At 36.6% G+C, this 22,424-nt stretch overlaps 1 protein-coding gene and 1 long non-coding RNA gene across 3 annotated transcripts in view; one reads left to right on the top strand and one right to left on the bottom strand.

Annotated features, from left to right (window-relative positions):
• The window catches only part of ror1 (receptor tyrosine kinase-like orphan receptor 1), a 115,394-nt gene extending 96,115 nt beyond the window's left edge, over positions 1-19,279 (bottom strand). Inside the window, exon 1 of one of the 2 annotated variants that reach the window (XM_052558074.1) lies at positions 18,949-19,279. In XM_052558074.1, coding sequence (XP_052414034.1) covers positions 18,949-19,030 — 82 coding nt within the window. In that variant the 5' untranslated portion in view covers positions 19,031-19,279. The remainder of the gene's footprint in view (positions 1-18,948) is intronic. The other variant, XM_052558075.1, reaches the window with a different exon arrangement.
• LOC127959083 (uncharacterized) lies at positions 19,139-20,672 on the top strand. Its single transcript, XR_008154190.1, has 2 exons — positions 19,139-19,268; positions 20,305-20,672. It is a non-coding gene; the product is annotated as an uncharacterized LOC127959083 (long non-coding RNA).
• Positions 20,673-22,424: the final 1,752 nt, after the last annotated feature.

Genomic DNA, 22,424 nt, shown 5'->3' with positions numbered 1-22,424 from the left:
AGCAAACAAACCAAATGTTTCCTTTTGTCTAAGGGAAGAACAAAAAGTATTGGTTTTGAATATCATGAGTAATAATTTTTTGGGGTGAATTTTTTTAAGGCAGAGTTTCCTTAACTGGGGTTCATTTAGAGAACTACAAGGTGTTTGTAAATTGATAAAAAGCCAATCATAATAAAAAGTAAAACTGAAATATGAATACTGACAGAAAATCAAAAGATGGGTTTTACCAAAATATGTTAAGCTGGAATTGTTATCAGTAAACATAACCAGCCATGAAAAGATCACACACAAGGTGGAGATGAGGGCCTGTGATAAGAATCACTATTCCTGTCCTCTTACAACCCTCCTCCAACGTCTGATCTATGAATCGGCACCACCTGCATTCTTCACGCTGGCTCTTGACTGACAGCTGGCACCACCTCCAGCCTGCCCACCAGTCACCCAACCAAAGACTGCTTTTGTCCCCCTTCAAGCTCCAAGATCGATATCCACAAGAGGAGTAGGGGTGGGGGTTCACGTAACATAGCAAAACCCAGGTAGGGTGCCACAGAGCAGAGCAGAGCAAAGACAATGCAGCCCTGGAGACTGTACACATGAATTTAGTAAAAACAATGTGGCTTCACACATTTATACAGCACACAATTAACATTCTGACAACTACCAAGCTTTCCCTGTCAACTCTCTTGTTTTTTTCCCCTCATTACACACTTGTACCCACAACAAGAACCTCCATTCATGTGCTCCATTTGTTTCAAATCAGTGGGTCCCAAAGGCATCGGGAGACAATGGCGTTTGGGCCGTCCTCAGAGGAATTTGGGTAAGCGGTATGCAGACAACCCAGACAGCACTAACAGAAACTCTCCCTAAATCTGCCTCATTGAAGACAATAATGACTGCTCCAGCAGGCCCTTTTCTCAGACTCCTTCAAAGCCGCTGTTGACAGGAAAGCTAAATATTTTTCAGAGGAGGCGGAGACTTATGGAAAATAAGAGCTGATATTTTGAAAATCTGTGCATTTGTGCAGTGACAGGTAGAGTTGCAGAGGAGGAAAACATTACAGTGTATGACATCTCAAAGGGAAATGTTAATGCTTAATGCTAAAAGGGAGATGTTGTATATTGCCAAAGAGTTTGTCTCAGACTTTTCTCCTTTGAAGAAGTATTGTAATTGTAAACATACTCAGTATAACAGCTATGAAACTTAATATGGATAGCAAAGCTCAATAACTTTGTCTTTTTGGAATAATCTAGAATGGTTTGGAGTTTTGACTGCAGAACAAGTTCATCTGAGGCATTTACCTTTTTAGACATGTGGTAGCTGAGAAAAATCTCATTGGAGATATTTCTTTCTAATATGATTGAGAATAAAATTTAAACAAAATAAACTGTGCAACACAAATACAGTAACTACTTTTGGCTACTAATGATACAACACTCTTCTTTACTTGACTTTATATTTACTTGAAGAATGTTAACAGCTTCAAGAAAAACTAGTTTTATATTTTAAGGACATAAGAGCATATTTTTAAGCAAGTAAAAGCATACACTGCATATACATTTCCAGTACTTTAACAATAAAAAGAAAATCACTCAGAAATTGCTAGTAAATTTCTCAAGTAATTACAATCGACAAATAAAAACTGAATTAAACATTAAGTAAAAAGACTCAAATTGTATATTCTTTCGAAACATTTAATAAGTTTTGTATTAATTGACATCAATAAATATATTTTTTAGAGTGTAGTATGCAATAAATTCAAAGAAGAGACTACTTCTAGACCACTGATGAAGTATGTTGTACGTGTTCTGATAACATCACCCTTTTGACCCACTTGGCTGTTGGTAGAACAGCACAGCTTAACCATGAGGAACAGCTTTCTTGGTACTGTATCTAAAAGAGGCATGCTACTCATAATTCTCTGTCATTTTAACTCAAATTTAATTACAACACGCATATACAAACAATTTAAGCAGTGTTTCAGTTCTCTGTGCTCAAGCCTATTATAGTAAAACGGTCCGTAGAGTTCTAACTGAAGCACTAGGGAAAAGATAGTCCAAACACGAGAGGCACGCACTTTGTATGCAGGACCCGATCCAATAAAATCAAATAAAGCCTGAATACAGTGTACAGATGACACAGAGATATTCGTGTCAAACAAAAACAACTCTTAAGAAAACTAGATATATATATTTATGTTACTCAGTCATGCGTCATGCACTTTTTCTCACCTCTTGTCTCGAGTGTCTTGGCCTCGACACATGTCTACAGTTGCATTTTAGCCCCTCTGTTTCAACACAGGCTTTCTTCTCCAGTGCACAGCACGCCGGTATTCATAGCCAATCTAAATGTCTGCAGGCCTCATAGAGCTTTGTTCTTAAAGGAGGCGAGCTAAATTTACAACGTGAGCTGAAGGTTGACCTGCAGGATGTGCGGATACAGACTCTGGCGGGGTAAACCAGCAGAACCCGAACGCCACACGTCGGACGTGATTTAGTGAGGCGGGATACAGACTGTGACTGCATGAGAAGCCCATGTTATACGAGACAGAAGATACATTTTAACTCCAATTTACCAGAGAAGGAACAACAATATATCAATATTGCTGCGCACGGTGGAGAAAAGTGGCTTTCTGACCGCAAAATCACTTAAACAGAGTCTGAGAATGAGGGTTTTGGTGATTCATTGTAGTACAGTGTTTGGCCATGTTTGCTGCTTAATAAATTGAATGCCATGATTGTACACGTGGCTTAAGCACAAGGCTTTGTTCAGTCTTATGAGTTCATAGTTTATTTAAGAACGTCATTTTCATCAGGAAAATGCCAGCCACCTTCATTTTTAAACCCAGTCTCCCAAGGAGCATAAACAGAGAATATTCTTGGCTTAAAGGGTTAGTTCACCCAGAAATAAAAATTCTGTCATTGATTACTCATCCTCATGTCGTTCCAAACCCGTAAGACCTCTGTTCATCTTCGGAACACAAATGAAGATATTTTTGATGCGTTCCGAGAGCTCTCTGACCCTCTCATAGACAACAAGGGTCCTTACCAGATCAACATCCGGAAACGTAGCAAGGAGATCGGTAAAATAATCCATAAAATAACCCCCCAAAAAACACAAAAAAAACTATTCAATTCGTTTCCCCCGTGTCAGCCAAGCACCACTTTGGAGAGTATGCACTGAAAGCAAACAGCATATGTTGTTCTGTGTCAGCTGCACCACACGGATACGTTGTTTTCATTGAAATCAAAGCTCAAACATATCCGCGTGGCGCAGCTGCCACAGAACAATATACGCCGTTTGCGTTCAGTGGGTACTCTCCAAAATGGCGCTAGATTGACGCGGAGGAGATGAAATTGTTGAATAAAGTTTTTATTTTTTTATTTTGGCGCACAAAAAGTATTCTCGTAGCTTCGTAATATTACAGTTGAAACCCTGATGTCACCTGGGTTATTTTACCAATCTCCTTGCTACGTTTCTGGACGTTGATCGTGTAAGGACCCTTGCTGTCTGCCGGAGGGTCAGAGAGCTCTCGGAAAGCTTCAAAAATATCTTAATTTGTTCCGAAGATGAACGGAGGTCTTACGGGTTTGGACTGAAATGAAGGTGAATAATTAATGACAGAATTTTCATTTTTGGGTAAACTAATCCTTCAAGTACCTGTAGCAATGGAAAAATAATTTAAACAGCACAAACCCCAAACCAACCCGAGATAGGTTGGTCTAAAGCCGCCTAATGCAGGTTCACACATAATATCATTATAACCCATCTATGTGACGTGTGGCATTTTACCAACATTCAAGCACTTGAGTGTGCTGATGTCTGTTCAAGATATAAATGCACCTAGAGCTAAAAAAAAAAAGTTTAAAAAAAATAAATAAATAACAATAATGAAGGGTTTAAAATCATAAAATTAAATGTAATATTTCACTCAAACATTATCAGCTAGAATAATGGTTTATATAGTCTTATATAAGATAGTAACATAAATAATGAAATAATAAATAAGTTCATTAATTAGATATAAAAGATACTGATGAAATAAAAAGGATTAAAATAAAAAGTCATTATGTTTAGGCAAATGAAAACGCTGAATTTCAACAATTATTGTGTTTTTTTAGATAAATATACCATCTAAAATGATAATATGTATAATAAATAATTTTAGGAAGTCTGCAAAATTACAACTTTATTTTACTTATATTTAATATATTGGTATTTGTACATAATCAAGGCTATCTGATATATATGTTGCACCTATTAATGCACACAAATAAGTCCTAACACTAATACACATGCAGTAAAATCTCTTCAGCTTCAGAAAAGTAAAAGTTCTTGTACGGCTTCTGTTTTTTGAGTGAAAACATATTGGTGTTGTATGAATGACAGCAAACCACTGTTGTCTCTCACTCAAGCACACACACACACGCACACACACAGTGTTGCAGACGTTAGAGTCTGGGTGGTGTTTGCTAGGATCTGGTTAGCCTTCCCCTTCTGTTTTCTTAGTCCAGTGTTACTTATGGTCTGATGACATGGTCAACATGCCTGAACTATGAGTAATTATCATTTCTCTCTCACTCACTTATTCCCTCCAAACCCCTCTAGATCAACCATACTATCATTTAGGGATTTACAATATATCATGAAAACATTGGTTATCAGCCAGTATAGTGATTAATTATTTGTCGGTATGAGTCAATACTTAAAAAAAAAAGTAACAGTGGACAAAATATTATGATTTTTTTGCCTTGCCTCCAAATTCTGCAAGTCATAATTCTCTCTCTCTCTCTGCAGAGCTCTTATCCAGAAAGTAAAATTACTTTAGTTTCTATTTTAGCAGAGCTGTTCTTTTCTCGTCTGCCAGATGAGCTGAGGATTGCGTGAGCACTTGCAAGGCATGTTGTGGACTACATTTGCCAAGTGTGCTAAATGAAGGTGCAGACTCCCTATCTCTCACACCTCTAAAGGGACGTGTTATTTCCGCTAATCAAGACATGAGACGAGGACTGGCACGTGATCCTTTGAGTGTGTCTATTCTTTCATGACATACTTCTTGTGGTGTACTACATTCTAATGGAAAGCCAACTATTTATATTAGAACAAGAACTTAGTGTCTAAGAAAATGTCTAGACTAAATTGGACTTTGTATATTTAAAACATCTTTGTTACAGAGTGTGGAATTTAAAAAATTGGCTTCATTTCAGGTTCAGAAGTGTGGATTTGAATTTAATTGGCCACGCCCCACGGGAAGTTCAATTGGAATTTGAATCTTTCAAAACTTTCAAACAAGTCTTTGTCAAGCCAACATTCATATTTTGCCTTGACAAACTTTGCTTCATGCTAAGTTTACTTTTAGCTTGCAAGCAGGCGTATCCATCTCTCGTCTTGTTGCATGATTTATTAACTGGTTCTCTGTTTGTGTGCGATTTCTCTTAATTTCACGGATGGGAAAACGAGCAAGCAAAGGGGAAAAAATCCCCCATCTGCTATAAACGACACTTAAGGGTCTGCCTGGCTAAATCAGAAATACAGATGGTGTTTCCACAATGTAGAAAGCACGAAGCCAGCCCACAGAGAACATATAAGCCTGAAAAACATGTAAATCAGCCGTTTATGACAGTTAAGGTACACAAAGAGATAGACAGGTGTCAGAGAAAGGCCTATCGTATTTCCCTTTTTTCCCTTGAGGGTAGAGACTCCCTGCTGGCTCTGAGAGTCTAGGGCTTCAAGTCCCACCAACATGAGGGGACCGAATCCTTTGATGAGCACCCCCTCATAAAAACCCTCCCTTCATCGGTCTACAGACTCACATCATGCCAATCAAGCAGCACGACAAGGTTCAGAGTTATTCTCATGTTAGCTAAAGGAAAAGCAGGGTGCCTCTTTTCCAAACAGCAGCCTCACTCTTCCCCTTCATTGATTTTTCTTGCTTTCTATGAAGAATTCGAATTCGTGTCTTGCCCTTTTTCCTTTTTATAACTTCCTGTCTACACAGGAAACCCTAATTTCTAGTTGCGGCTATATGTCTTGAAGTACAATGCTCCTTCGTGGCAGTGCACCCAATGGATTTTGCAATGTACATGCCTGAAGCAGAGGGTTCAGTTTCAACAGATTGCTTCAATTTATAATTTCTATTACCCTTATAATGCCTGGCCATTAATAAAACATCTTCACCCCCCTCCCCTTCCTCCTTCTCTTGGATTTTTGTTCTCCGTCACCCTGCTTTTTCCCTCTACTTCCTTCAGAAGCACCCCCTCTGGTCTTTTGTGCCCCTTTTCACTCGAGAGTTGCAGCTGCCTTCAATGTTCTGCGAATCTCCATGTTTGCTTTCCTTGAAAACATGGCAGCGGTGGAATAATTGAAACCTATAGTTGGAGCCAGGGATTCAGAGCACCACAGCAAGTACAGCGTACCGTTTAATATGTCGATCTGGTACCAAGAGCATGTGGCTTCCTTTCAAATACTTGTACAGTGAGGTGTGAAGCAAACCTCTGACTGAGAGGAAACATGCAGTCAGACCTTCTCTAATGAAGCATGGCATTGCTTTTTATGGACACAGATAGTCTAAAAATAGGCCAATGGATAGCCTGAGGGCTTACATATCTGTCAAGTGCTTGCTTAATCCAAATATTTTTTATTATAAATGAACCAGTTCTGATGTAAACTTTGGCTACGTTTTTATATTTCCATGTTTATGAAATGACAGTTATTACAACCTATTACCAATGACAGTTGTTTTAATCTCACTAAAATATACATTTCTCTTGAAATTTGTATAAAAAAATAATTGAAAACGGAAAAAAACTTTAATTATTTCCATGAATCTCAAATTAAACACTCAAAATGCCACGAAAGTTGATGAGCTTCAAAATGACTAAATAAATAAATGTTTAAAAAATTATAAATAGCAGAAAATAATACATTTGGACTATTTATCATGCAAAACTATTGTACAGTTAGACTTGGAATAACACAAGCTTTAGAAACTGTCATCTACGTTCCCTTTCATGGAAAAGTGCAGCTCAATCCTTCTGTTAAACTTCTCCTTTTTGTGTTTTGCTACATTTCCATTGTTTTTCTATGTAAAGATGAGCTAGCACATCTTTTGCATCTTTTGTTCAGCTTTTAAAATCATTTTGTTTCTGTTCCACTACCCTTTCTTAGATTTTTAAACCACAAAACTGCATTCTGTGTAAATGGTCCTTAAGCCATGGAAAATGCATTTTACAGCAGTAAAAGGTAGGTAGTTCTCAACCTATTGAACTATGTACCAGGAGTCAAACAGAGTGGTACTGACATCTGGCCATTTCGTTATTTGGAGTAAAATGCCACTGCTGGTGTGAAAAAGTAAAATCCTGCCAACTGCAGGCTGAGGGCAAAACACAAACTCCCGAAAATCTCCTCAGTAATCTCTGCTTGATAGAAGAATAGCCCCAAAACTACTTAAATAAGGTGCATATTTCCTGTTCAGAGGGAGACAAAGACTGTCTGAGCCTGAGAGAAGCAAACACATTAAAAATAAAAAGAAACATTGCCATAGAGAAACAGTAGCACTCTGAAAAGCCAATCAGATCACAGAATTTTCCTGAGCACCATTTGGTAAAATACTATACAGTCACTAATTTTAAACTAGTTATGTAACAGACACTGATTAATCAAGACTACTGCTATTGCAGGACTAAAACAGTTACTTTGGTTTCCATTCCAAATGTGCAATTGATGTCCACATCTGTATTTCGTCATATTTCTTCCCTTTAAAAAGATTAAAAGATAGAGATAAAGTTATCAGTAAGCTGATAAGAGCTCTATTAGTTATGCTTTGCTAATAACATCAAAGCCTTGAGCTTAACAAATGCTTTAGATATTAAAAAGACTTTCAGATGATACATTTCCCTCTTCAATTCCATTTTTCTTCTTCAGACGTGTGCAGCAAGTTCAGTCAGAACTGATAACGGATATCTTAAAACTAACAAAACTTTTTCTATGCTTAGTCCAGGTTTTCTGTGCTTTCTTCAAGGCTCAAAAGAACTGTGAAATATGCTTCACATAGATTATTTTTGGCCTAGCTTCTTCAAGAAGAGGTGAAAATGGCTTTACCTTCTGAGAAATATTTAATCTCAAGCTGCGTCTGCCAGAAATGTTTGCCTTGTTATCTTAGTCTCTGTTTCTGTGTTATTGCATCCTGTTAGTTTTGGGAAATGCTTCAATATAGGTGTAAATCTAAACTAAAAAACAACATCATAGACGCTGAGAAATGCAGAGCAGGGTCAGCATCATGCTTAACGTCCATATCACTCAAAGCCTGAGAGCTGAGTGATACAGAAAACAGTATTCAAACCCGTGGATACACTTCCAGATGCAGATGTTAAAGCTGAGTGGACAAGCTCTGGCAAAGAGCCATACACTCTTACTTGCTTACAGAACCACTTTGGCCTGGTCTCTGGAAAGGAAAATGGACAATCAATTAGGAGGGAATTGTGGAGCGGCAGTGGCCATGTAAAGCCCTTGTGACACTACAGCTGGGAATATTTTCCAGACTTTTTGAGGTGCTTGTAGACCAGGAGAGAATTCTTTGACTTTCTCCCTGTGGAAAAGGAAGGTACATTTCTAGAATACTTTATTCTAATTGGTCAATCTAATGTAATCTACATTCAGATGTTTTTGGTTAATGAGCGTTCTACTGTACATTGGTCCTACGCTGCACTGATTATATGTTACTCTCTTAAAATAATTTCTTGACTTAAATATATATAATAAATACACACACATTTTCAACATTTCACTCCAGGTCTTCAGTGTCATGTGACCCTTCAGAAATCATTATTATATGCTGATTTTGTTCTCGGGAAACATTTGATTATCAAATTATAAGATAATCACTTTTCATCAATTTAATGGATCCTAGTTGATTAAAAGTAGCCTATTTAAAACTACTTTGAGTAACTCTAAACATCAAATGCAATCCTCAGTGGTAGTTGCAGGCAGGGCCTAAAACTAACATTTTGCCACACACACAGAACAAATTGTGAGAACACGCCTACTTGCAAGTTTTATTATTAGTATTATTACAGTAGTAGTAGCAGTAGTAGTACAAAGTATTTCATTATAATAATTACAATGTATAGTAATATTATTATTATTATACAGTACAATTAGAATACTACAGAGCCCTGCACATGGCATCCAGGAAAAAAAAGGCTAAATCGTGTGCATGATTTATTATTTCATTCCCTCGATTTGCTAAATCATTTATACAATTTATAAATTGAGAGAGCGAATTAGTAAATTGTGCGAATGATTAAGCAAATCGAGGGAACGAAACCGTAATGGTGTGCACGGTTTAGTACGTCGAGGGAATGAATTAGTAAACTTTGCGCACGATTAATTTTTTCTCACATGTCACGTGCGGAGCTCCGTACAATACTAATAATAGTTGTTTTTTCTTTGATTTTCTTTATTTGGGCAGAAAACCACAATAAAACTTCTCATCTGAAATGCTTTCTTTTGTTTGTTAAAAACTGTTTTTATAAAACAATCTTATTACAAAATTGGATATTTAGTGCATGTCACATTTTCAAGTGCATGTTATTAGCGACTCAAACTCATGGTTCTTGCAGAGATTTATTATAAACAGCATTTACTATACACAATTTTTTTATTTATTTTAAACAAATACACAGCACTTCACTCTGAAAAACACAATGCATCAGAATTTGATCATGACGTTAAACCATACCGTGTTCTAAGGCATTGTTAGAATTAATTTTTAAAAAGTTAAAAAGCGCCGACATACACGTGTCCTTAGTTCGAATCCCAACTCGAGGACCTTTCTGTTTCCACCTCACATCTCTCTCCCGCTTCTCTTCCTGTCAGCTGTGATCTGTCCAATCATAATAAAGTAAAAAATTAAAAAACATATCGGCCATTGACTAGTCACATGGTTTGATATACTCTCCAATGCAAAATTTTACTTACATTTGGCACTTGGCAAGTGTTAATTTTAAGCCCTGGTTGCAGGTGTTTACCCACACCGATGATGGTAAAATTTGACTTCAAGCACTGACTTGGGCACCAGTGACTCATAGTCACTTTGTTATTGCACGTATCTCAGCACACCATGAAACCACTGCTAATTACTTTCATATTACTAAGCATCCAGGCAATCTTGAGGTCCGTCCAAGACCACCTTCAAGATGAGAAACAGTGTGAGTGGTGCATGCAACTTCCACTTTGAGGAGAGAACGAGAAACTACAAGCATATTTGTGGTTAGTGATTTTTTGAAGGGGGGGGGGAATAAAATAATAGAGTCAGACACAAAGTGTTGACAGCAGTAAAAATTGAGAGGGTATTTTATTGCCTTCTGAGGATGGATTAATGTCATAATCTTGGTGAAAGATTCAGTGACCTGCTTAAAGTGTAATATACACTACTGGTGGAGAGTGTTTTCATTTCTCCACAAACCTGAGGGAGCTCCTGTCTAGATATAAGAGGAAGAGAAAAAAATATTTCCAACTTCCCTTCTTACGATATTAGTCTTACATAAATATGTTTACCTAAAATATAGTAGTAATCCAAAAACTTCAACAGAAAATGATTTATTGAAACACTTCACAGACTCAGTTTAGTCTGTGACCTGAACATAAGGTCATCAGCAACCAATCGTAATCCAGTGCCATAAAAAATGAAAGGATAGTTTTTCCAGGATATTAAAACCGTTCCTATGCAATACAAAATGAGAAATCTTGAACAGCATACATGCTTGCCTTTTCCTTATAACACAATGACGTGTGTGCTATATTGAAAATCTTAAACAAAATAGCAGAACGTCTTCAAAATCTCAAATGAAGTACATTCCACTACAAGATATAACTACAGCTGAGAAAACTGGTATTGCCAATCACTTTCATTTCTCATACTTTTTCTCACTGGCTAGTTAAAGGAAAATATACAAAAAAATAGATTTGTTTTACCAGCTTCAGTGTTTGGACGTGCTATAAAACAGTAATGAATCAAGCGAAATGTGCCTCCCATTTAAAACCGGCAGTACAGCAGTGCATGTCAAAAATAATAATGCAAAATATTGGTAACAGGCCTGTTCACCCCGAAAAAAGTGGAGCCAAATTTCCAGCCAGGCCACAGATCCTGCTGAAGTTTTACACATTTACTTACACAACAGGACAGCACGCATGTAAATAAAAGTTTGTATCGCTGGAATTTCAATAAATGCATTTAATATGGAATTTTTATGCAAAGAGAATATGTGTTTGTTAAACTTTCAAGTCTAGGTGGAATGCATAGCCACATAGACAAATAGGAGTAGAACATAGTAGATCTATGTGAATTTACTGCATTTCATTTTGTTTCCAACTGTCTATACAGTATCATAAAACTAGAAGCAGGACAGAGATGGATGGCCTTGTACTGGTGTTAAATGAGTGGAATAATGAAAGCCTACACTTTTCTAGCTTCTGCTTTACTCACAGCTGCTCCATTCACTTGACCTCATTCCCCTGTTTGGTTGAATAACTCATCTGCCAGTTTCCTAGTCCAGTAAATCTCTTTTGTTGAGAAGTGGGCTGTATATCTATAGCAGTGAGGGTATTAAGTCTTCACACATACCCCTGCTTCCTCTCTCTTCATGTCTTTGACCCTCACTTGTTGAAGTTAAAGTCTGCAGAAGTAGAAGACTGATCAGTCAGGCCAATGAACAATTCATTTTGAGACGAACCGTGGACACTGTGGAAAAAAATATTAATGTATAACGCATTCATATTAAGTGGAATTTAATATCTAAATACACTGTGGATATAATATGTATATTTGATATGTTGTAAACACATGTAAACATAATATGTAAATGTAATTTACATTTCATTTCAATTCTGTTTGTCAATTTGCTTCTAAGTTCTATAATACTTTCTTTGGCCATTAGCCACCCTGCAGTCTAGGCATTTTCATCATGAAATAAAATGACATGACATAAAATAAAACAATAAAATAAAGTAAATCATATGAAAATAAAATTGTATAATATAATATAATATCCCAACTATCCGGTTTTCATTTGCATAAAGTTAAATATAGCATCTTATCTGAATAATGTCCATGACACAGCTTCCAAAAGCTGAACATAATTTTGGTCTTTGCCTCAAAATGTTGAAAATGCTATAAAGTAGCGCTGGTGTTGAAAAACATCCAAAAGGAAATGAAATAACTGTTAACGTGGAAATCTGAAAGAGCTAGTTCAAACAGGTAGACTCAATTTTCCCCTCAACGCCATTTAAGATTTTGATCCGCCTCTGAGAGATTCCACTGGGACTGGAGAAGACATTCCTGTTGAATAAAATTTCCATCTACGTGAGCCTTGATGAGATTCCTCTCTGCCACGGGCAAACACACAGCGGAGCCACACGAGCAGTGCTGTATTTCATAAACATGAACGATACATGTAGGCTACAGTACACTCATATGAGACACTCATATGGTCAGTGCTTGTCATTGTTGAGGAAATTACATAAAGTAATACTCAGAGGCGATGGATAATCCCTTCAGCCTTAGCTTGATCAAGACATGCTGAAGTTATCTGGTTGAGGGCTATTCACAGATCTTTGGGGTCAGACTTTGAGAGCTCTGTGTATGCATAGCTGGGCAGAGGTCTCCCAGGCCTCTGCGGCCTGTTTGGCTTCCAATCACAAAGCATTAGGGAAATGAAGCTTTTTATTTCAGGATTCCTTGGTCGGTGTGGTCGGGTAAGTCATTTCTGCGTTGCCACAGAGTAAGAGAGCTGAATGACTGTTAGCTGCTGCACAAATGAGTGAAAAGGAAAGAGACAACAACCAAACCCAAGGAAAAATAGATGTGGAGGGAATGGAGGAATACACAAAGCCAGCGATTGGGCTGACAGCCCCTTTTAAGAAAAATGTCATTTTTATGTTTCCAATTGTAAAAGAAAATTAGATTTTTATTGAATATTGATGTAAAGACAGAAAACTAGATGGAGTTTTCCTGTACACCAGTTTTATGTTGTGTGTGTGTGTGTGTGTGTGTGTGTGTGCGTGTGCGTGTGCGTCTGCGCTAAGATATGTCATTCAGTGTCAAATTTTCAATTTTATTTTACTTTTCTGTAGAAAGACAAACATATATAGTGATGAAAGCCAAAATGTCACAGATGTGTATTTACGGAGTAATCCGCTATTTTGTAGAGGGGGGTCAAAATGACAATTTTGAGCCAATTTACAGGGGTGTAAAAATTACTTTAGAAAGTTGGCATCATCATTCGTTATTTTTACACAGATACTGGTAGCTCTATTAGTAAAATCTGTTGACTTTAGCCATTTTTGTTTCATTGGTCACAGTTCGAAAATGGCAAAAAGCACTTCTTATGGTTATAGCCTCAAGTTTGCATGAGTTTAACTCAAGAAGTATTAAAGACATCTTAATATCTTTTTAGATTCTGGTTCTCGGTCTAAAAATAACATAATGCTCTTTCCAGCTTTCTTAAGTAATTTTTACACCCCTGTAAACTGGCTCCAAATCTTAGCTGAAATTTGATCCCCATCTACAAAATAACAGATTACTCAGTAAATATACATATGGGAAGTTTAATATTTTAGCTTTCATCACCATTTATGTTTGCCATTCTACAGAAAAAAAAATCTTAACAAAATAAAAAATCTTTTAACCGAGGAAGTTTCCGAAATTTGGTTGATCTGAAACAGAACGACCCATATAGCATTACAATATAGCAATAAATAACTACTCCTTTCATCAACTGATGATTCAACAATTATCTGTTATTTCAATTAAAAACCAATTCAATTACATTTGAAACTTCAGCAATTTCTTTTTTAAGAAACGTAATGTTATTGTTTTTAGTAATCCTTCATTTCAACACCTCAGATTTTCTCTGCTGGCCTCTAACAAAGCCAACCAACATTAAATAGTCCTTTGGCTTTTGTCCTGAAGTAACAGGACAAACAGTGACTTGTGTTTAACTGTGACCCACTGGCATTGACAAGCACACAAAAAACAGAGCCTAAACAAACAAACAGCTGTTTAAAAGCTCTTTGTTCGCCTGCTGCTTGTGGGTAAATGTCCATAAAAGCTGAGAGGCTTCACTCCGGGTATCCTAATCCTCAACTGCAACCCAACAATTGAAAATGCTCACGAGTTGCTGTCAGCGCATAATATTATTTCAACAAAATCTTAAAAAAAAGGTTTATGAAAAGAGTGGGACTCTCAAAACAAGACAGCGAGGACGGTTCCGATTCTTTTTATTTCACATCATTGTGTCTGAAGTCAGCTTTTTAAACACAAATCACTTTATCAGAGCTAATCATCACAGTCTTGAACATTTTTTTTTTTTACTTAAGAAGCTAAAAAAAACGATTCTGTTAAGTAATTACCAAAAACTAAAACAAAGAATCAAAAGCAATCAAAACATACTTAAAAAGCTTACTGGATCTCCTAAAGAGCAGGCCGATTAATTCAATTTGACTATAGGAAGAATGCCAAAAGATTTAAGCATGTTTGAATATTACAAATAAATCCTAAATTAATATTCAGCCTATGAATGCTGAATGCTGCAATAGGGACATGTTACGCTAGCATTGTGCAGTGTCTAACACCCATCACATTTTATTTACTGATGTGGATTGCACAGTTTTAACACTCCCAGCGTGTACATACACACATAAACACACATGCACACATTGCATGAACTGAAAATGTACTTACCCTGACACTTCTCCCACTTGGGCCACTAAGAGTGCAAGAAGCATTCAATCATTTCAGCAAAGTCACAAATCCACAGTCTGTGCGGGTCAGACAAAACACTGGTGTAAAATAATTTCTGCATATAAATACTAAATACAAGCAAACACCTGACAGCATGTGCGCATTCTATAGATCATCATGATCACCTCTGCTCAGAGAAACCCCGATGGCCAGCTGGTGTCAGCAGATTTCTCTTATTTTAACTCCCAAAAAACAACACAATTGCAAATATAAGGTCAAAAACAAAACTGCTGATTCAAAGGGACCCGGTTGGATTTTAATTGAAAAATAAAAAAATAACCTAAAGAAAACAGCAATTCTAAGAAACGTTCCATACTGTGATGCGAGGGTGAAGTGAGAGTGGGACATTTTGGAGCCCCAAGGTGTCAAATTTGAATTCCTTTATGCCTTCCTCGTTCCATTTGGAACAGCATGGATAAACATCAGAACCCATGCCAGGGCTGAACTGTCTATCACACTCTGTGAAAACTGTCAACTGTTCCTCACCGTTCAAGTCAAGGTACAGTGTAGCAAAGAACCAGCATTTGAAAAAACATGCAGAAACGAACAAAAACCTGATTAGACTGGAACCTCATAGGAGAGCCAGTGCCAAAGAATCCTTTACAAATGGCTTAATCAGCATCGAGTATGTGGGTGCATGAGTATAGCAGCGTTTTCAACACCCAAACTTCTATCACTCAATGTACTACTGCAAATCAGAGCCAGACTTTGACTACTAGGCCGCATTATTTAGGAGAAAAAAATGTTCCGAGACTGACAGCGAGACCGAATTATGAATGTACAAAGCTCTCCTCAGAGATAGAAACCTGACGCTGTCAAGACCAGCACTGTGTGAAGGAAAAGAGCGCAATCTCCCAGATGACTGATACTTTGCACATATATTTTCATTTTTAGAGCAAATATCAATCTCCGACTGAACAGGCAGTAAAGGTTAGGTATTTATGAGCTCACTGGGAGCATGGCAGGTACAAAGACTCAACTGTGGGCGGCAAGAAATTTGCCAGTCTTTATGCATTGAGGGTTAGTTGAGTCCTTAATACAACGTAAACAGGCTTCAGAGCTTTACTTTCCGACACATTTACAGCTAAAATTAAAAAGCCATGTTTCATCATGCCCTCTAAAATGTGAAACGTAGCGTATCCTGGCACATTTCATTGGGCAGGCAAGGGAAAGTAATTATTTGATAAGTGTTGGCAGACGTCTGATCGCTTAGATAATCATGGCAGCTCATTTCCTATTATATTCACCGCAGACCTTTTGGCCTGTGATGTATATTACCATCAGCATTTTTCAGGCCAAAAAGGCAAAGGACAAGGTGGGTAAGACTTCTCTATATGTAACCCAATACAATATGCTGCCACAAGCCATAAAAAAGATAAAGATTACTAAATACTGACAAAATTAAATAAATATGACATTGCTCCAGCTGCTGGCATTCACTTTGGAATGGATGATGAAAATAATAAAAATTGAGTTTTTTTTTTTTTAACACACCATACAAACACCATGAAAACAATAAATAAATGAGACAATAATATGACATTTTCATTTTTATTACTTTTTTATCCATTTTTACATTTTTATACTTTCCAAGTATAAAGATAAATATAATTGAGTTGATTAAGTGCAGCAAACTGCCACCTAGACTAAGATTTTTACAACATTAAAAAAGAATGCAACAAAGTAAAAAAAATAAACGGTTGCAAAAACACTTGTTTGTGAGTTTTTAATGATGTTCTAATCACTCTGATGTCCCCGAAGCTGGATAATGAAATTGAATGGTTATACACTCTGCCAGTTTCTCCACCACAAACCCAAACAGAGAGACACGGACTAAGAGCTTGAATCACACCATCACTAAAGACAAGTGAAAATACACAGATCATTCTCTAAGCTCATATCCAAGACCTAAACATCCAGCGCTGACAGAAGACTTACACAAAAGATAGGGCAATAGAGAGCAATTCATTAAAGTGTTAAAACTGCCGGTAGGCTACATAATTCTCCCCACATTCTGTTTATTGAACAAGACAAGCCAACTTTTTTAATCCAGCCAACTTTCAGTATTTAGTAATAAAAGATAAAATGCACAGTAACTTCATGTGTTTGACACCTCAGATTTAAAGATTTATAACTCTGCAGAAAGAGCAGAAAAAAATTACAACTTGTGATACAATACACACAAGCCTCTGACATTAAACAGATTTATAAAGTCATACCAACAAAAAGCAAAACGGTTCACAAGTGTTGCGTGGCTTTCACAAAGTTAGAACATGTGGTTGAATGGGCATTCCTTCAACATCTATGAAGGTTTTTTTTATTTTTTTATTTTAAGACGGGAGCCTTGATGCTTGAGTAACTGTACTGTACACTTGAAGACCAGATTAAACCAATGAATTTTACTACGCCGAGTCAAATCCTCCCTCGTCGGCTTTTCTTGGAGGCAAAGTGGCTTTTGTGTCAACATCCCGTCTGGCAGTATAATGCACTGATAGAGTTCCACCCCAGTGATTTATAATCTACCAACTACTATTAAAACCAAAGACTGGATCACGGAAGCCGTCTGTTTCTATTTTGCCCACCGCTCTCAAAAATATGACATAGCTAGATATATGTAGTGTAGTGCCTATAAAACTCCATCTAAAAAGGTTTACATTTTGTGACAAAATATCCAGTGATACTATCTAGAACAGATGTGAAAACACTATTGCATTTATATCGACAAGGTGTAGAGAGCCACATATTGACAAAAACCTCATCCATCAGCTAAAATCTCAAACTAACTCTAAGCCAAAACTTAAAATGGAGTCCATTTGTCCCATCCTACAGTAAAGAGATCCCGGCACACAAGGAACAAAGCGGGAATCTGGAATGAAATTCATCCAAACCACAGCACCAATGGTCAGTGCCTTAAGTTATAAATGAGGAGCAATTGTTAAAATTCCCTGCAACGTCATGGACTGACATTGAAGTCCGAGTACAAATGATATATTACTTGATTTGCGAGCAGGTTGTTGCTTTGTCAGTCAAATTTGTCAAAAATCTGCTGATATGCTGTAGTATAATGTAACTTAATCTGACAATTCAACTTAAATATTTATAGTTTAAGTAATTTATACTTGGGTTCAAATCTGATTAGCGTTTCACACACACTTAACTGTTAGTTTGCTTATTTAAAAAAAATATCTTGAAATGTTTTATATATATATATATATATATATATATATATATATGCACTGTATGCTCATTATTATTAAAAAAATATTTATTATTATTATAATATGACCTAAAACTAAACCTGATTAGTCTATTTTATAGTGTCCATGTTGCAATGTATTTACAGGTACACTGATTATTGATAACTACATGTACTCTTAGTTATTTTGTAAGCTTTCTGTAGGCCTACTTACTGTTATTATTGTAACTATTGCAGTAATTAATACTAGTAACATCCACTCATGTAACATAAACACTCTGAATAAAGTGTTGTTCAAACGTGTACAACTACATTTAAGTTGGTCTTTGGTATAGGTCTCATCCTTGTGAATTAGGAAATAATGAAAAGCTCATAGAAGTTAATGTACCTTTTTAGGCTCTTTGCTCAGTATAATTGGATGCTATCTTACGTCAAAGTGCTATTCTAAGGCAAATGAAGCAGCTCAGACAGTACAAAGAGACTCCAACTGAGAATTTAAGACTGTTACTCTCTCAATCAGTGCACTTTAAGAGCTTTATTGTCATTCCAATGACACTAAAACTGTTAGACAGCCCTTTGGCAACAGGACTCAATAGGTAAACAAACAAAAAAACCTGAGGGCTACTGAATGAATCGACACCTCTAACTATTTGTTCTAACGTTACATCATGACATTTTTTAAGTCATTTTACATAACATTGTACAAATTACAGCACATATACAAATGCAAATAAAGAACACTTAATTTACTAAGATTGAATATTCCACATTTATGTTATGTTGACGTTGTGCTGTAATTTGAGACGTTTCCATAAATCATTTTTAATAATAATATCAGAAATAGTTTTCGACTGCTCAGTGTTTCCTATGAACTCGACAGATGAGGCTCTGTTTAATTAGAATTAATTCGATTATTAACAAAGTAAAGTGCAAATGCATGAGTTTAATCGCCTACCGCAGTGGACTACGAGCAGCACGATGATCAGTGTGAAGTTGCGCTGGCATCCGTGCAGCTCGTTTACTGTTCCTCTGCTCATTTCTTCTGCCTTGAGCGCTCTTACATCCACCGCAAGCTCTTCTCACAGGTCAGTTTATAGCGGGAGAATGCAGAGCTCTTCTGGACTTTACTAAGCCTCGGATGTCCGCAGAGGTGAAACTTTGTAGGCGGATGGTCCTCTGCACTGCTCTCTGCTTCTCTCGCTCCTGTTGGAGATTGACTTTCTTCAGTCCTCTCAAGAAGTTTCCACAAAGTCTCAGGACATATGCTGCTTAAAGGTGCGTTTGGCGCCACCTGCAGTTTCAGTACAGGATTGTTGAGGGGGAAAAAACTTGGGTTTAAAATGTAATTAATTTGTGGACACTGTTGAAATGGGCTTTCTCAGCATTAAATCAAACTATAACCTTATTTTGTGTAGCGGAAAGCTTAATAATAAAATATTATTTAATTAATTTTTTTTTTTAACTCAAATAAATCTCATTACCGTATAAGCTAGCAGCAGCGCATGTTGAAAATATGAAAATATTACATTTTACATTCTACAAAATACAACCTATACGGTTATATTTTGTAGATTGAAGGAGTAAATGCTAAAATGTAATATTTTTATGTTTTCAACATGCGCTGCTCAACTTCTTGAGGGATTTTGTTGCATTACCTAATTTGTGTTGCAACAGACAGCAAATATTAAAGTCAATAATTGTATATATAAAAAAAGAAGAAATACCTACTAGTAAATACATAAAATGAGGCCACAGAATATAGTATATTTTTAAGTATATGAAGTATATTTTATAATGTTGGAAATAGATAAAAGGATAAACATTTGTAATTAAATTGGAATAAACTGGAATTAATTACTAACACAAATGAATACTAATAGGAATTTTTTTTCATATTAATGATAATGTCTTAATGATATGACTAAATATATAATTTTTATATTATTATTAATAGTAGAAATAAGTGTTAACAATACCTACATGAAAAACAAATCTATATTTTCCCAGGATGCTTATTATAAAGAGCAGCAGACTGTTGTCCTGAGATCTAGAATTTTGCATTTAAAATAACAATATAAACTGTAAATAAAAATAATACTAGTAAATAATAATATTCATTATATACAAAAATCAAACAGCCTTTCATGTAGTGACATCTAATAAAGAGGTTGAATTAAAAAATAATAATAATAATAATTGACCCAACGTGCTGCTGTTTTAGGTTTGTGAGGACCAGACAGAGAATGGTAGCAATTTTACAAGCCAGAGATCTTGCATCCTGACCTGTTTCTATTCATTTATGTTATATCAGTGGCAGACAAGAAACGAAAGACATTCCTCTTTTGAAGTGATGGGCTGGGTTGACTCTCCAGACCCAGAGTTCATCCCTCATTTCCTCCGGTGACGTCGGCTCTCTGACACACACAAACGGCAGGCTGCGATCAAAGCCCAGTTAAAGTCGCACTCCTGCAGACTCTAATATGAGCTCACATGCTGGGAGGAGATGCTGATTGGCGGGGATGGAGGAGGGAGGGCTGTCCCTGCTTCTTTCATGAGAGCTTTTTGGTGGAATGAATTATGAAGGAATGGAAACTAAAGTTAAGATATCAAACACATTACTGTGAGCATGCAATCGCATAGAAAAGCTGTGAAGATTCATAAAGCAAAAGAATAATTTTGTCCAAGCTAAGATTTTTCTCTTTCTACGGTCAAGCGTCTCAGTTTTCAAAGAAAAGCTGTACCTTTTCTTCAGTGTGATTGCATCTAATATTAAACATTTGGAAGCCATTATCTGCTGAGCAGCAAAGCAGCTGAAATATTTGTGACATGGGGCTATTTTTCTTTCCGATGTCTATCTGTTTTATTTTCCCAAAGTAAAATAAGATTATTAAAATTGCAACCATGCATGGCGAAACTCATCTAATTGTAATGAGCAGGGGGATTGAGGGTTATGCGGGCCGCTTTGAAGGTCCATCCCCTTGGCTGTTCTCCACACACAGCGGATCTGTTCAGAATGGACCTTCTGTTCTGAACTTTAAATGGAGTAATCTCCGGAGTTACTAGGGTTTGTAGCTAATGGGTATAAAACCGCTTGAATTACAAATCAGAGCTTCCTATACTGTCCAAAAACTGAATAGAAGTGTTCTTTCTTTTTATGCAATATTCTTTTATTTTTCTTCTTCTTAGAATTACATAATCCTTGCATTTTTGCCCTATTATCTATTTTTTTTTATTGTAATTCATACATACAGTGGCCTAAACACACAGTCTATGATGATGAACATTCATTTCTGAATTAAAATGAATTATTTTGAGGGCCAAACATATCAGGAAGATACAATTGTCCTGATAATGTATTATGTAGTTCTTGAAAACGGTATACAAGTTTTTTAGAATTCGTTGAAACCACTATGAATAGCACTTCTTTTCTTTGTCTTTTTCTTTATTCTGGACACTCTTAAATGTCAGACATCTTAAGTCTAATAATAAAGATGTTAATTTTCAAAGAGATGATAACATGTGTTGACATGCTTTTGTTCTACCCAAATAAGGGCATTGCTGGTGACATCATTTCTGGTAAGTGATGATGTGTGTCTGGCCGGACATTTTTGAATGGAGTTTAAGATGCGCTATAGTGATCTAATTCTCGTGAAGATCTGTAAATGTAGTCTATTAGATCATTTACATTCAGATCAAAATAACCATTTGAAGCTCATTCTTGATCAGAGTCCAAGAATGATAAATAAGCAGTCTGCATACTTACAACTTCTGACTTTATCTACATGTGTGCAACAAGCCGAGGCAAAAAAGAGCAGCAAGGAAAGGTGAAATTCACAAAACTCATGTAGTACAATAGCAATGGGGCACATAGAGAGGGCTTATTTAAAGTCTTTGAGTGGGTGGGTGGTCTCTCATTATGTTTTCCAGTCTTTTAGCCTCTGATAGCAGTTGCGTTTGGTACAAGGGGTCATGTTTGATCATATGGAAGTGAGGTCAGCAAGAATTAGACAGCATAGATGTGCTTCAAACGTGTGTGTGTGTTTCAGGAAGAGGTGGGTGGAGGGTTTCAAAAGGAAAATGAAAGATGCAAAGAGTGCCAGCATGGCCCTGTTGCTGTATTTATTTTGCCTGGCTTTAGGAATGATTGCTCAAACTCGATCATGCTGATCTTCACTCACATGACCTGCTGACAATCAATGCATCTCAGCACATTCCATAAGGCTTTGACCTGGGCCCAGTAAAATAAACAAAATGGAGAAATACACTGTTGTTGTTAGGTCAAGAGGTCATCTCTCTCTCTGTCTTCTGTGTTATTAGATTCCTATGGTAATTGATATCATAGCATAGCACGCTCTGGATAACAGAGGGGAGAAGAATGCTGAAAAGACCAACACGCCACACTGTGTGAACTAATATTTTGGAATATTTAGG

Source organism: Carassius gibelio, chromosome B6 (genome assembly GCF_023724105.1).
Source record: "Carassius gibelio isolate Cgi1373 ecotype wild population from Czech Republic chromosome B6, carGib1.2-hapl.c, whole genome shotgun sequence".
In the NCBI taxonomy this organism is placed as follows: Eukaryota; Metazoa; Chordata; class Actinopteri; order Cypriniformes; family Cyprinidae; genus Carassius; species Carassius gibelio.
This window is presented reverse-complemented; position numbering and strand designations above follow the sequence as displayed.